Source organism: Lutra lutra, chromosome 11 (assembly GCF_902655055.1).
Source record: "Lutra lutra chromosome 11, mLutLut1.2, whole genome shotgun sequence".
NCBI classification, from domain to species: domain Eukaryota; kingdom Metazoa; phylum Chordata; class Mammalia; order Carnivora; family Mustelidae; genus Lutra; species Lutra lutra.
The window spans coordinates 88,146,239-88,160,147 of NC_062288.1; the positions used below are offsets into that span (position 1 = coordinate 88,146,239).

Below are 13,909 nucleotides of genomic sequence, written 5' to 3' on the forward strand. Positions count from 1 at the left end.
CTGGCCGTGGGCAGACACCCCCGTGCAACAATGTGCTGGGCCCCCCGGGGTGAGCAAGCACACAGTCCTGCCCCCACGTAAAGGGTGGCACCCTGGGTCTCAGGGGAATGTGGTCTCACAGATACTAAGAAATTCCACCCCTCCTTCCTACAACGGATTATCTTCCCCCAACAGCTCCCCGAGAGCCCACACTGAGAAAGCCATTTGGCTTCGCTTGCACGTTAATGAACAAATACCCCTCCGAGAGTTCTAGCTCATGTTTTCCTGGTCATCAGCGGTGATCACGCCTGAGTGATCATCAGTGATCATGTCTGCCAGAGCCTTTTCTGAGATCAGATGGTTGGTGGAGGACAATGACGGTGAGGACGTGAGGGAAAAGAGATGAGAATTTGATTCAGACTCTGGCGATGTGGGACTGAGTAACAGACCTGCCAGTTTCTAGGTAGGTGACCGGGAGGCAAAGAGGAGGCCGAAGGCTCGAGAGGAGGCTGTGCGTGCGAGCTTTGGGTTTGATGGCCCGCTTCACGGGTATTTAACTAGGGAGACCAAGATGGAGTTGCCGACTTCTTCACTGGCCAAGAACCACCAATTACTGGCACCAACATTTCATGAAGGAGGGACATTTTCAAGGGTAGACGAGTGTCCTTGTAGACTAAAGGGCAGTGCTTCCAAGACGAGGCCATTACCCCGTGCTGGCACATTCCATGTCGTCCTTACTTCTCTCATGTGGCCACGGACAGGGGAAAACCTGGCCCTGGACCAGCACTGGCCCACAGGCTGGTGTCTTGGGCCCCCCAACCCCAAGGAAGCCATAGCTGGCTTCCCCTTCCCCTGAGGTTTGCCGCATGACTCTGCTGCTGGCCTGCTGGGGCTCCTTCCTTAGCTGGGGGCTCCTAGACTCTCAGTGATGAGTCAGGAGGAGGCAGAGAACCAGAGGCTCTGGCTTCGGCTCCTGTTACTACCTTGCACTCAAGGAGAAGAGGTTATGCTGCTGCTCAGACATGGGGAGCCTATGTTCTGAACACACTTGGGCTTAATCTGCGTGACAAAGAGACCTCCCATAAGCACCTCCCTATGGCCAGGAAGAAGGCATTGTCTGCCATGGCCATGACCCCAGGGGAGGCTTTCCACCTGGGAACATGGCAGGTAAATAGATCCCATTCTGCTCTGTTCTGTATCTGTTGCGATCCTCCCCTCCCCGGTCCCCTCTTCTCCCACCCCACCATGCCTTACAGCCTGCCATGGGAGGGGGAAACTGCTTATTTGAAGAGAATTAGATCAGAGAGAGAAAAGAGAAAAATAAAAGAGAGGGACAAGCAGGGAAGAAATAAGAATTGGAAAAAGAAAGAAACAGATACTTTAAATATCTGAGACTAGGGATTAAGGCGGAATTAACAGACTGGGACACTTCTACAGTCCCCGTTCTACAGAGCACAGCCCCCAAGTCCAAGGTGGCAGGGAGTTTCGCCAGCAGCGGTGGGGGGTTGTCTGGGGTTCATGCCTGGTGCTCTTGTGCACAGAGGCTGCTGCAGGCGGGAGGATGTCTTTCTGCAGCCCGTCCTTCCCAACAGGGACCGAGCAGGCTCACCTCCTCGCTGTACTTGCCCACGTAGGAGAAGATCTCCGAGAGCGCGCTCATGGCGTTGAATTCATTCATGTGCATCCGGGACTGCTCCGCCAGGTACGCGTTCATGTCCTGGTCGCTGATGGCCGGCATCTTCCCGATGTCCGAGTAGTACCTGCCAGGGGAGGGAGAGGGGAAGAAAGGAGCTGGAGCCATGCAGAGAGAGTAGCGGAGAGATGGGAGCTCCCAGCACGATGTTTGGGGCCAGTGGATGGCGCGGCATGGTCCCCAGGGGACCACGGGGAGCTCTCTCCCACCTGCGCTTCTGGGGCTGGCCCGGGAGAGCCCTCAGCAGCTCTGGGTACAGGGGGCACAGAGGTAAGGGACGTGACGCTGATATGGCCAGAGGATGAATGGGGCTGGGAGCAGGAGTATGGAGGAGCTGTCCCCTGCGTCAGCCTTGTTCTCAGCTACAGAAGAGCGTCCAGTCTGTCTCTGTCCTTCTGACCCCTCCTCCCGCAGATGCAAATGCTGCCTTCCACAGGGCCCGAAGGCTCTTCCACGCAGTTGCTGTGCCTCGATGCCCTCCCCTCCCTTGGGGTCAGCCGGGAGGAGGGCGGGGCTGGGGCTGCTTGGGGAGAGGCTGGCAGAAGGCAATCAGTCACTGTCACTTGCAGCTGTGCACCGCTGTCAACTGGTTAATTAGATGCCAGCATTTACATTTTTAATTTGTGCAATTTGACATTTTATGCAGCAAACCCCAACTCCTCCGCCAGAGGGGAGCTGCGCAGTTTCCTAATGAGGAACGGAAGGGCCCCGGAGCCCCCAAAGATGGCCATGGCCCCCTCCCCACGTGCTGGCTGGCTGTGGGCCATGTGAAAGGGGCCAGGAACCTACAAAAACAGGGGGACGTCAGGGCATTGGGGGGCACCCCAGGAGTCCTGGTCACCCCAGCTCAGCCTGCACTGAATGCCTAGGGCTTCAGAGCTGGGGAAAGCAAGCCTGAGAACCTGGAACAGAGGAGGGAACAGAACCTGGGACGGTCACCGGGGACGGGGGCTAGGCTGAGGCAAGTGAGGCATCCGGGGCACAGAGTTTTAGGCGAGACCCTGGCTCACCTGTGTACGCGCAGGTGCCCATGACAAGCCTCTGGAGTTCCCTGAACCCAGGGCTTGATCAGGCAAGGGTAGGGGCATCCTCAGAGACTCACCCCTGGCCCCTTGGCCTTGTGTCACTCCCAGCCTGGGTCCCTCGGGGCACCCACCATGAATGCAGAAGTCCTGTGCTGTCCCCCTGCCTCCCCCCATCCCTGCCCAGGAGTCGGGTGACAGGCCGACACAGGGGGCACTCTGTGGTTACTTCAGCCATCACGCTCAAGGGCCTGCAGTGGAATGACAGCTCAATTTACTGCCAGAGCGTTTCTGCGCCGCTGAGGCCAGTGATGGCCGCCCTGCCCTGAGCCGCAGCCTTGCTGTGACTGTGGACCTGTCGTTCCAGAAACCTTCCGAGGGAGGCAGAGGGAAGGAGAGGAAATCCCCGTGCTCTGGCAAAGGAAGGGGCCAGTTAGAGGGCCCCTCCTTGACCTCAGAAACCCGGCCCCACACAGACACACTCGCCATCTGCTTTGTTGAGCTGATTGCATTTTGGCGGGAGGTCTGGGCCCAGCGATAAGAACTTAATGACATGGCCTTTCTCAGAGGAGCCGGGGGGCTCCGATGAAGCCGTCCTGCCCCCAGACTCACCCGGACTTCATCCTTCACATCCTTCCTCCGGTGGGGCCGTCCGTCCCCCCGCCCACCCGCCCCCCGGCCTCCTCATGTTCAGAGCCCTCCATTTCCTGTCCTGTGGCATTGTGGCTCCATCGCTCCTTCGGACAAGAGCCCACTCTCTTCCTGGCCCATGGCCCACCCTCCACACCCTCAGCTTCCTCAGGGTCCTGGGTGATTAAATGACATTCCAGGTATAAATGTTCCAGCGAGAGACTCGACTCATTGGCACTCTTTCTGGAACGCAGTAAATGCCAGTGTTCCATTTTATAGTGGAGACCTGGGGTTGCATGGGTGGCTCCCAACCTCACCCCTCCCAAAGAGATGTGTGCCGTTGTCTCCTCGTGGATCCCACACCTGCCGAGCTAAATGTTCTTATCAGGCTGCATGGTCAGGTCCCATTGGTGGAAACCGCGACCTGGTAACCTCCCTGGCTTCTCCACCGCCAGCAACCAGGCCAGGCGCTACAACGCCCGGGTCCGCAGCTCTCTCCCGACAGTGACACTCTGTCACCTGTGGGTGGTCAGAGAGACTGACTAGGATGAAAACCCAGGTCCTCACCGACAGGACAGGACTGTCATCAGATGCAAAGACTCCTGCCATTTCTGTCACTTGCTCGTGAAACCCCTCACGGGTATGTGGATGGCCTGTCAGGCTCTTTGCACGTAGTGCCCAGGCTCCTACTGCAGCCTTTATGGTCCCTGCGGTGCACCAGAGCCCCGGTTAGGGACCACTGTCTCCGTGGAACTAGCAGGTGCCCAGCCCCCCTGTCTGTTCAACATGGCTTGTATCCGTGTGTGGTAGATGCCCAGGCCATTTCTCCAAAGAGAATATCTAGAAAGTGTGTTTGTGGGTAAGAAAGAGAGGGAGGAAGGGGGTGGGAGTGGAGTGGGGAGAAGGCAGGGCTTCCAACCTTTGCAGCGGAAGAAACAGGTGGCAGCCTACCTGGACGTGCTCTACCTTATTCCAACATCAAGGTTGTGTCCACATCAGCAGACCAGTCTCTCCACTGTTGCCTCCGTGCCGAGGCTGCTCCACTAGACCTGGGCACGTCTGCGGCCACACACTAGTCCACGAACGGATCAACTACACGTCCTCACCTTTGGCAAGTTTGGAACAACTGAGCCGAGTGGCCAGGGGCAGCTCTATCTCCTGGATGAGGTGGGGGTTGGGGTCCGGCTGACACTCCGCCTGGTTCTTGAGGCCAGCCCTGCCTGGGGCTAGCTGGGCCTGGTCCCCCAGTGGGGCATGCTGAATCTGCTTTGACCTCTCCTCACTCCCCTTCAGGGCTGTGCCCCCCGCCCCCAGCCTTGCAGCACCCCTTGAGCCTGATAATGACCTCACTCTGGATCCCCTGGCTGATGGGCAATTGCTTCCTTCTTGACTCCCACTGGGATGGCCTTTGCGCTGGGCTCTGCCATGGAGAAGGCTTATTGATTGTGAAGAATGCAATTATACCCCATTAATGAACTTCACACAAGTGTTCTTATCAGTGGGCTGTGCAGCGAGGAAGGGAAAGGTCAGCCCAGGCTTCTGTACTTGAACTTCCTTCCGTGGGATTTCTGCCTGCAGGTGAGCCCCTTCAGAAGGGACTGGTGCTCTGAAGGTCCCCCAAGACCTGCCTCTAGCTGGCCGGCCAAGGCCACGCCTGCTGAGGAGGGCTGGGTCCTGCCACTGGCCCTCCTTAGCATTCCTTGCTGACTTTGTTCCTACCGGATGGGATGCCATTACCCATGTGGTCCCTGGGGAGCCGCTGTAAAGGCAGGGCCCCAGATGCTGACTTTCCTGCTGTCAACCAGTCTGTAGCTGTCTAGGTTTGTGGGCTTTTGGGGGACGGGCCCGGTGTGTGATGGCGGGCGTCTCATCGCTGCCGTCACGATGGCTCTAGTGATCGCAGAAGTGGTCTCCAATGCCCTGAACTCTTAGAAGAAGAGAGTTTTGTCATCCCTTCTAACGCCTCAAGGATGAAGGCGTAGACATGAAAAATGTTTAGAGCCTGATGTTCTGATGTACAGACGCTTGGCTTGCAAGGCCCTACACCAAAGTCTCTTCCTCTGAGAACCATTCTGTGACCTCTCCAGGCCCAGCGGAACCAGGCTCTCATTCCTGGAGCCTCCTTATTACAGCTCACGGGGTTGTGGAGCACCTGTCCGCACAGAGACCACCGTGGAGACCCACGTGTCTTCCTTGACCACGAGAGCCACAAGGGAAGGATCGAGTGTGCTGTATCCTGAGGGTCCCATACACTCCTGATGGAGACCGTAAATTTTTGACCCACGGATTGATGAATAAGTTAATGAAATGTCTATACTTCACCTTCACTACTGCTCCCAGGGCGAGCTGTCACAGTTTTATATTTTGAATGGATGGCTTCCTTAGGGGGCATTTTTAAATATTCAAGATTCTTAACCTTTCTCATGCTGTGATACATGATAGATGATATCCAAACGTGTGGCACACCCCTGTCCAGTTCCAAGCGGGCCAGCAGTGGTGCCACCCCACTCATTCCTACCCGGGTGCACCTGCACTTGAGTGCAGGTGAGAGTGGCTAATACTGCGAGAGGAATGACCTTGACGCTCTTCCAACTTAAAACGAGAGGAAATCACCACCTAACATCATTTTACTGCTCTTGTTAAAGAAACAGAAACGATGACTGCTCAGGACACACTGTTCATGGCGACACCGGTGAGTTCTGCTAAGATGAGTGTAGTGGTTGATTGAACCAAGAGATCCTTCTCCCCTTCACTAGAGGTGGCCATAAGCAAAACCCCGAGTACTTTGATGGAGGCAGCAGAGACTGGGAGTCTCCAGTGGGGCCATGAACCATTAGCACTGCAAGGTATTTGGAGACAAGGATGGGAGAGGAAGAAGAATGGGATGGGAGGACGGAATTGGGGGAGGATGGGCAGATGAAGAAGTTCTAGGAGCTACAAGCCAGCATAGGTGTGATAGAATGATCTAGGTTGTTCAACCAACAGAGTCAGTGAAGCCTCCGGAATCCACATGCTTCCTACCTGCTCTATAGAGAAGACCAGCCGGGGTAAACCCTGCTTCTTAGCTGGGATGGGACAGAAGGCCCTCCTCAAATGTGTGCAGGGTGCATCTATCGCAGCGGGTCACTAAGCCTGAGTCCTAGGTGGGCTGTCTGCAGGCTCAGGCAGTGACACCACAAGTGGGTGAGCCTTGGCCCCAAGGCGTTGGGTTCTACCATCATTCTTCTGGACTGCAGGCTGCCACTGCCCTGGCTAGGCTGAGGGGGGAGACCGGGCTCTCTGAGGGCCACGAGCGAGTTCTGTGCGTCTAGGCTTCACCTTTCAGCAAGCAGACAAGTTCGGATGCCAGGCTTCTCGGGCAGTGACCGTGAAATCAGTCCATCCATCATCAAACGGAGAGGCATTCTAGACTTGATCTCCAGACCTGTTCACACTGTCTCCTAATCCCTCTGTCTTTGTACCTCATCCCAGAACGAGAGGAGCAGGGTTTGGGTGGGATCTCAAGCTAGTGAAAGATGACTGTTCCGAGAGTGCCACTGGTTGCTAAGAAACTAGCGGGATAAGAAATGGAAACCATCGAGCCACTCCTAAAAATAACCCCATGGACCAGGGTTCCTCCTGACCTGTAGCAGCTGCATGGCACAGATTTCATTTAGCGCCAAGCAGCAGGAAGGCCATTAGCCCCGCGCATGCGTCCTTCACACCCCTGACTCTCGAACTGTGTTCTGGGGAGAGCCCTCTCTGCAGATGTCTCGGCACTGCCCTCAGCCCCCCACATCCCTGCTTCCTTGCTCCCTGCCTGAGGTCCCAGAGCGGTGCTGTCACACCAGTGCCCAGGTCCCCCAGCCCAGCTGCCGCCTTCTTCCTCTCTTTGCTGAAGAGCTGGGGACCATGGCTTATTTCCTGCAGCTCTACTGTCAGAAGAATGAGCCACCATCTATCTAGGTGAGGGAGGTGAGAGCCTCTCCTTGAGGCTCACACATAATCTGAAACAAGGACCAGAGAGTTCCCTCTCTGTTGGCCGGCAGGGATGCCCACCACATGCGTCAGCAGGGAGGGGTGGGGAGGAGCTCAAAGAACAAGGTAGGGAGGAAGAACAAAATGCAGTCCCTTTTAGCAGAGCTATGTTACTGAGGTGGCCGGGACTCCACGCCCTTTCAGTTACTCCCTCCTTACAAGAGAAGGCAGTTTTCAAGTATGAAGATGGAGATAGTCTCTTTGCCATGAGTGAAATGATACTGCTCATTTTGTCTCCAGTAACTAAGTCCAGAACAATTTCTGGTATCCTTTACTCTTAAGAAAGGCACCAAACCTGAGCTTTGCTCCAGATTTTTTATTTTTAAGCCACATGGTAAAAAGAGAAAGGGACTTTAAAATCAGGACTACCATGTGGAGTTGTACAGGTTGTTCACTGCACAAAGGTGCTTGGGCTGACGAGCAGACCATCACTCAACAAACCATGCACCCTGTCCTGGGGTTACATCCTCCAGCAGGACAGGGCACTCTCCCTAATTCACACAGGGGCACTGTATAGGTTACCCAAAAAGTATCATAAATAGCAGAAAAATGATGTGGGAGTCAGTTGAGTGTGGGAGTCAACTCTCATTTTGGCCAGTGAAGTCATCTTGGGCTGATTACTTAGTTATTTTGAATGTATATTTCTTCACTCTCTTGGGCAGAAAATGAGGTTATAATCCTATCCTCTTATATCCCAGAGCTACTGGCATGAATAAATAAAGCTTTGGCTGGTTGCCTAGCTCAGGTGCTGGGTATGTGGTGCTGATTGGCCCAGACAAACCATTGATGTTCTTTACCAGGAGTTCACTGTGCATGAAGATGGGCTTCCCAGCTCCCCAAGACAGGCCCTCAAGTCACAGGACATTGCATGAGACAACGATCAGATCAGGGCTACAAGGCTGAGAAAGCACGTCAAGAGCTCATCTTGGTGGAGTCGAGGACTGGGGCGGTGAGAAGTGTCAGAGTGACAATGACATCCCTGCTGGGCGTAGGGAGACTTGCGGGATGGACAGGGGCAGATGGGTAGAAGACTCCAGAATTTCTGTGCCAGATGTCATTTAGTCCCTCGAAGGTTGGTTGGTTTTGTTTTGTTCAGGTGGGGATTAGAGCAGGAGCTGTATTTCCTTCCTGGACCTGAAGGCATTTCAGCCACGCAAGATCTGGGGCCCTCCATGCAGGGAAGCAGAGCCCAGTGGTAACCTCCGGCCAGGATCCCTGGGGTCTTGTTCAGCGGACAGTACCACTGGTCCCGTGGGCTTTGGGCATCGCAACCACAGGATCAGGGGTTGTGAGTGACCCGTCTATAAGCACCAGCCCATTCTGGAGGGGACGGAACCCTGCATCAAGGGCAGTAGTTCTGCTGCATCAAGGGGCCCTACCTTGGCTCCCAGGCCCAGCACTCACCTCTCTACCCAGTTCTTGTAGCTGGGGATGTCCTTGGCATAGAGCAGCTTGTTGGAGGGGGAGTCCTTGCCCAGCCGGTGCTCAGACGTGGAGCAGGAGTCCATGAAGGTCTGGGCCACCACAGAAAGGCAGGCGTCCGTGATGCTGTTCTTATGGATGTCGAACACAAACTGCGGGTTCTTGATCATGTTCACCCAAAACCGCAGGGGCAGGCTGTGCGGAGGGAAGAGGCAGACGGTCAGAGAACCTAGGGCGGGGGGCTGTGGTGTAGCCCGGAGAGTTCTCTGGAACAAGAGAAAAGGCTGGAAACCCGCCGTTCTTAAGCAAAGCCTGTGCTTCTGACTTACCTGACAGGAAGCCGAGGATCAGCAAGGATGAATAATCTGCCCACAGCTAGAAGGCGGACGGCCCCGGAGAGGGCTTGATGCCCGGCCTGCCCTGTGGCCCTGTAGCTTTCCCTGGTAGCCCAGGGCTGGGGGCTCAGAGGTGGCCAGGATGGAATTTCTGACTCTAGTCTACTGTCTGCCCCCTATGCTGGACACAAGGCCTCTCCAGGTGGCAGACTGTAAAGAACAACCTGGAATATCAGCTCCGCTGTCCACTGTCTGACTTGGAAGAAGGCACATTGGTTCTCCCTTCCTGGGAGTATCAGCCTGATCCCACATGGTGCAGGCTCTGGGCTGGGCTCTTTAAATGTAGCTAACTGATTCCTCCTCTTGGAGCTGGCATTCACAGAAACCCACATTCACAGCCCTTCATCCGCTCTCTCGTGTCCGTCCTCCCCCTGCCCTCTTTCTTGCACTTAGCACCTACTGCATACCCAGAGCTAGGCTGGCACCTGGAGATATAGTGTGACTAAGGCACATCTCTCTGCCTCCAAGAAGCCTGCACTCTGGTGGGTTCGTGGGCATCAGACATGTCATCAGGTGCTCTGAGAACTGTCAGTGCTAGAACCCAGGGACACACAGGGTCTGATGTGGGACATAGGGAGGTGTCATCCAGTCTACTTAGAGAGAAGCATACAGAAAGTCTTTGCAGAGGGAAAGACACTTGATAGTCTAAATTTTAGAGAAGCACAGGTGTTCCTGAGCTGGAGGAAGCCTGGAGAGGAATCAGCTGAAGCAATACAAAGAGGGGAAAAACCGTGCAGTGTGACCTGGTAACAGCAAGTCCCTGTCCGTGTTGCCAGAAAGGGTCCCGGGGCATCAGAAGCAGGCCGCCCACCTGCTGCCTTCAGCCGCCCTCGGCTGGCTCTCCTGTTCTGGGGCTTCCATGCAGCCCCCCAAGATGCAGGTTAGGAAGCAGGGCGGCACCAAGCAAAGGCTTTCCTCTTTCCCTCCCTCTGCCCCTACCTGCTGACCACCTGCCTTTTGCCCTGAGTTTCAGTGTTTTGGCTGCTGTCCTCACTGCTGGGAGTAGTTACAGTGCTCCCGTGTGTTTGGCTTATCTCTTAGAACTTAAACTCTTTCGGGGCACCTGGGTGGCTCAGTGGTTGGGCCTCTGCCTTCAGCTCAGGTCATGATCTCAGGGTCCTGGGATCGAGTCCCGCATCGGGCTCTCTGCTCTGCAGGGAGCCTGCTTCCTCCTCTCTCTCTCTCTCTCTCTCTCTGCTTGCCTCTCTGCCCACTTGTGATCTCTGTCAAATAAATAAAATCTTTAAAAAAAAAAAAAGCACTTAAACTCTTTGAACTACTTTCTTCAATATGGCGAGCACGATGTTTCTATCTATCATCTCCTCCAGCGGCCATGACAAATGCTAAGAGACACAAAGACCACCTATTCAAGACTGCACATCAATCAACAAGTGTTCCCTTCCCACAAAGTGTGTGGTGTGGGGCTCGGCAGGCGGTGCTGAGCGCTAACCGCGTTAAGTGGCGCTTCGTCTCAGCCTGGGAAATGGGGAAGAGGAAATAAAGGGATAGCATGGAAAATGGCGACACGCGGTGAAGGACAAGGTCCTTGTAGGTGCCTGGGGAGACCACGACAGCTAGGGTCAGAGCTCTGGATCGAGGGCTGTCACACCTGCCCACGCCTTCCTGTTTCTGGAAGTCTCACTCAGAAGAGGGACACGGGGGCGTCTCTGTCCAACACGGTGTTGTTTCTCCCAACACTCTCCTTGCTTCAGGCGGCTGTGCTGACAGGCAAATCAAACAGGGAAGCCAGGGCACCACACCGAGGCTCCTGCCTAATGAAATATTAGCATATTATTAACATTAGTGGTGGCACTAATCTCTGGCTGATTGCAGCCACTCAGGCTAAATGAGCAGGAGGTTTATTTCAAAGAGAAAAGGTAGGGGGACTGTCGAGGAAGCGGGGAAGGGGGGCAGGGGGGGAAAAGGTGAGTTACAACTTTGGCTGGGAAAAAAGAAGTCATTGTTTTTCACCCGGGGACAAGGAACTCTAAGTCCGAATGCAGATGTCCCAATTCCCGGAGGAACTGCTTCTCGCCCAGGGAAGCGAGCAGGGTCGGGGGCGTATGTCCTTTGGAGCAAGAACAGGAGCCTGCTGCTGGCTCTGGTCCTGGCCTGGAGTTCCTGGTGAGGACAGCAGGGTACTGGGGAGAGCCGGTGCGAAGGGAAGGCCGGCCCCACGCCAAAGGCATTATGGCAGCCTTGGAGGTGGCCTTACCCCAGCAGGAGGTATGGGCTGAAACCAAATGGCTTAGACACCATCTCAGGGAGGTCTGCTTGCACTGCCCTAGGAGGGTGGATAGGGGTGTTTGGGAAATAATGCCTCTCCCCAGCCAGGAGGACCAAGAGCCAGGCGGGGCGGAGCACGTCATGTGTCCTGAAGGCTGCTGACATTCAGATGAGGGGGTCAGTAAGGCAGGCTCCCCGCCAGAGGGAAGCAGATTGGGTAGGCCAGCGACACGGCCCTCGGAACAGCTCGGAGGGGTCAGGGCCGAAGGATGGGCAGAATTCAATGCAGTCTGAGCCAGAGGCGGGCACGGAGACACACCAGGCCTGGCAGGCCCTTCCACAGGGAAGAGGCTCCGCTGCACGCTCCCACACTGAATGAGGAATCCAGATTCTCAGAGTCTGTTTCGAAAAGGTTGCAAGAACTCTACAGTGGAAGATCCTCTCTCACCCGAAATTAATGTGGGAGTAAACCCAACTCCTTAGTGCGCGGTCCAAACTTCTGTTCCTGCCTGCCGGCTTTTCCAATTTCGGCAGAGACAGCACTAATCTTCAGGTGAAAGAGATGAGAAGCCAGAGCAGATGACATGAAACGAGGCTGTAGCGCCACTTCTGACTTCTCCTGTCATCTGTCTGGTCTGGGGCCACGGGCTGGCTGTCGGCATGCCTGGTTGTGCCCCTGGTGCCGGGCTCCTCCCAGCAGTCCAGAGCTGCTGATTGGGATGCCTCGGAAGAATGTTCTGGGGAACGACGACCTGGGATGGGGCTGTTTACAAAGCTACAGGGAGGCGATTCTGGAATGGATGGGACTAGATATAAGCCGGCTTTGCCCGAGGCAGAGCCCTCAAGTAGAGACCACCTTGGCCTGGCCTCGTCATCAATATTACTGAGCCACGGCTTTGTTCAAGGTTCCACGCCAAGTGCTGAATACTGATGTCTAAGCTTGCAGCTGCAGACGGAAACCCAGAGCATGCAGTGCGAAGGGAGAGGGGCGTAGGGGTTACAGAGACATGGACCACAGTGGAGACCCCTAGAGTGTCAGGACTCAGAGAACCCGGCTGTCTTGCTGTCTCAGAGATGGCCAGAGCACAGACAGGCAGGTCTCTTCCCTACAGGGAGTTTGGAAGAAGAGTCTGGCTTCTCGAATAGAACAGAAATACCTTTTGTTCACCTAGATGACTGCATGACAGTCACTGTTAGGTGCTGCCTTTTAAGGTCGGTTGCCCTCACGGATCTTCTCCCATTGCGCTGGCCTCCCTGTCCAACCAGCTCCCTGCCTGTCCGTCACCCACTGAGGCCGGGGGCCAGGCCCGATAGTGTCAGCGCGCTCAGCGTCGGAAGAGGTGAGGGCGGAGGTGAGTGCTGAGACAGGAGAGGGTGGGGAGGCCGGAGCCCACTCTGAGGGGGGCAGGGGGGCCATGGCTGCACTCACCAGTTGCTCTTCCAGGTGTGGCGGACATGGGGGTCATGAATGCCGTGCTTGTCGGCTTGCTCGTCCAGGAAGTCGAACATGTACTTGATGGCCAGGGGCAGGGCGGAGCCCCGGTGTGCCGTGCTGAAGATGGTCTCGAAGAGGTCGTCCACGAACTTCTGCAGGGTGCCCTGCGCATGGAGGGGAAGGGGTTCAGACACAGCTCTGCCCAGGGAGCTCTGGGGCTGGGTTGTGAAATCTGCCCAGTGGATGGGGTGGAGGGGAAAGGAGGACGGCGTGTAGCCTGGCCCGCCCAGGGGGAAATATGGTGAGCTCTCGCATTATACCCCCACCGGCATCCTCTGTGTCTAATAGCTTGAACTCTCCCCTGCACGTGCAAAACAGACAGAAGGCTGATGATTGGACCTAAGGACACCTTCATCCGCCAACGCGGATGGGTTAGACGCGGGTAGGTTTAACGCCCTTCAGTGGTGCTACTGTAGCCCCTTTCACGCAAGCTGATGAACAACTCACTGGGTCACCGCAGACAAACGCGGTCTGCCGGTCTGGTTGAGGCATTCCTCACTGGCTGGTGACACACACTCTCTTGGCTTCGCCTAGAGCAGGGCAGAGGCCGGCTGCACGACTAAAAGGCTAACCATGGGCACACCGTGACCCCAGAAGCGGGATTGGAAATACAGCCCGGAAAGTCACCGATGGAGCCCCCATGTCCCTCTCTAGGGGTGGTATATGACACCCGTGAGAAGGAGTCATTCTCTTGTGGGGCATGGCCGAAGAGCATGGACAGATGTGACTAGTGTCTCTATATCTGAGAACGGGTGCAGAGAAGATGGACACAAAGCTTTAGCCTGTGTCCCAGTAGTGATGCCTGGGTGGGGTCTGCTGGGGCACTGGAGGGCATTAAACCAAACCGCATTATTGGCAGAGGAAAGCCTCCTTAAGTCCAGTCATCAGCGCAGTTGAGGAGGGTTCTGAGGTTCTGTGCTGGGCGAGTCCCGGGGCGGAGTGGGTAACAGAGGGGTCCTAGCACAAATGCTAGGTACCTGCCAGCTCTGACCCTTCTGTGCAGTGATGACGTTTTCCCCCCTTCCCCACG

The 13,909-nt window shown here is 55.7% G+C and overlaps 1 protein-coding gene across 1 annotated transcript in view; it reads right to left on the bottom strand.

Moving 5' to 3' along the window:
- The window catches only part of PLXNA4 (plexin A4), a 591,498-nt gene that overhangs the window by 7,369 nt on the left and 570,220 nt on the right, over window positions 1-13,909 (bottom strand). Inside the window, 3 exon segments of the mRNA XM_047695300.1 lie at window positions 1,589-1,739; window positions 8,746-8,958; window positions 12,814-12,983. Coding sequence (XP_047551256.1) covers window positions 1,589-1,739; window positions 8,746-8,958; window positions 12,814-12,983 — 534 coding nt within the window.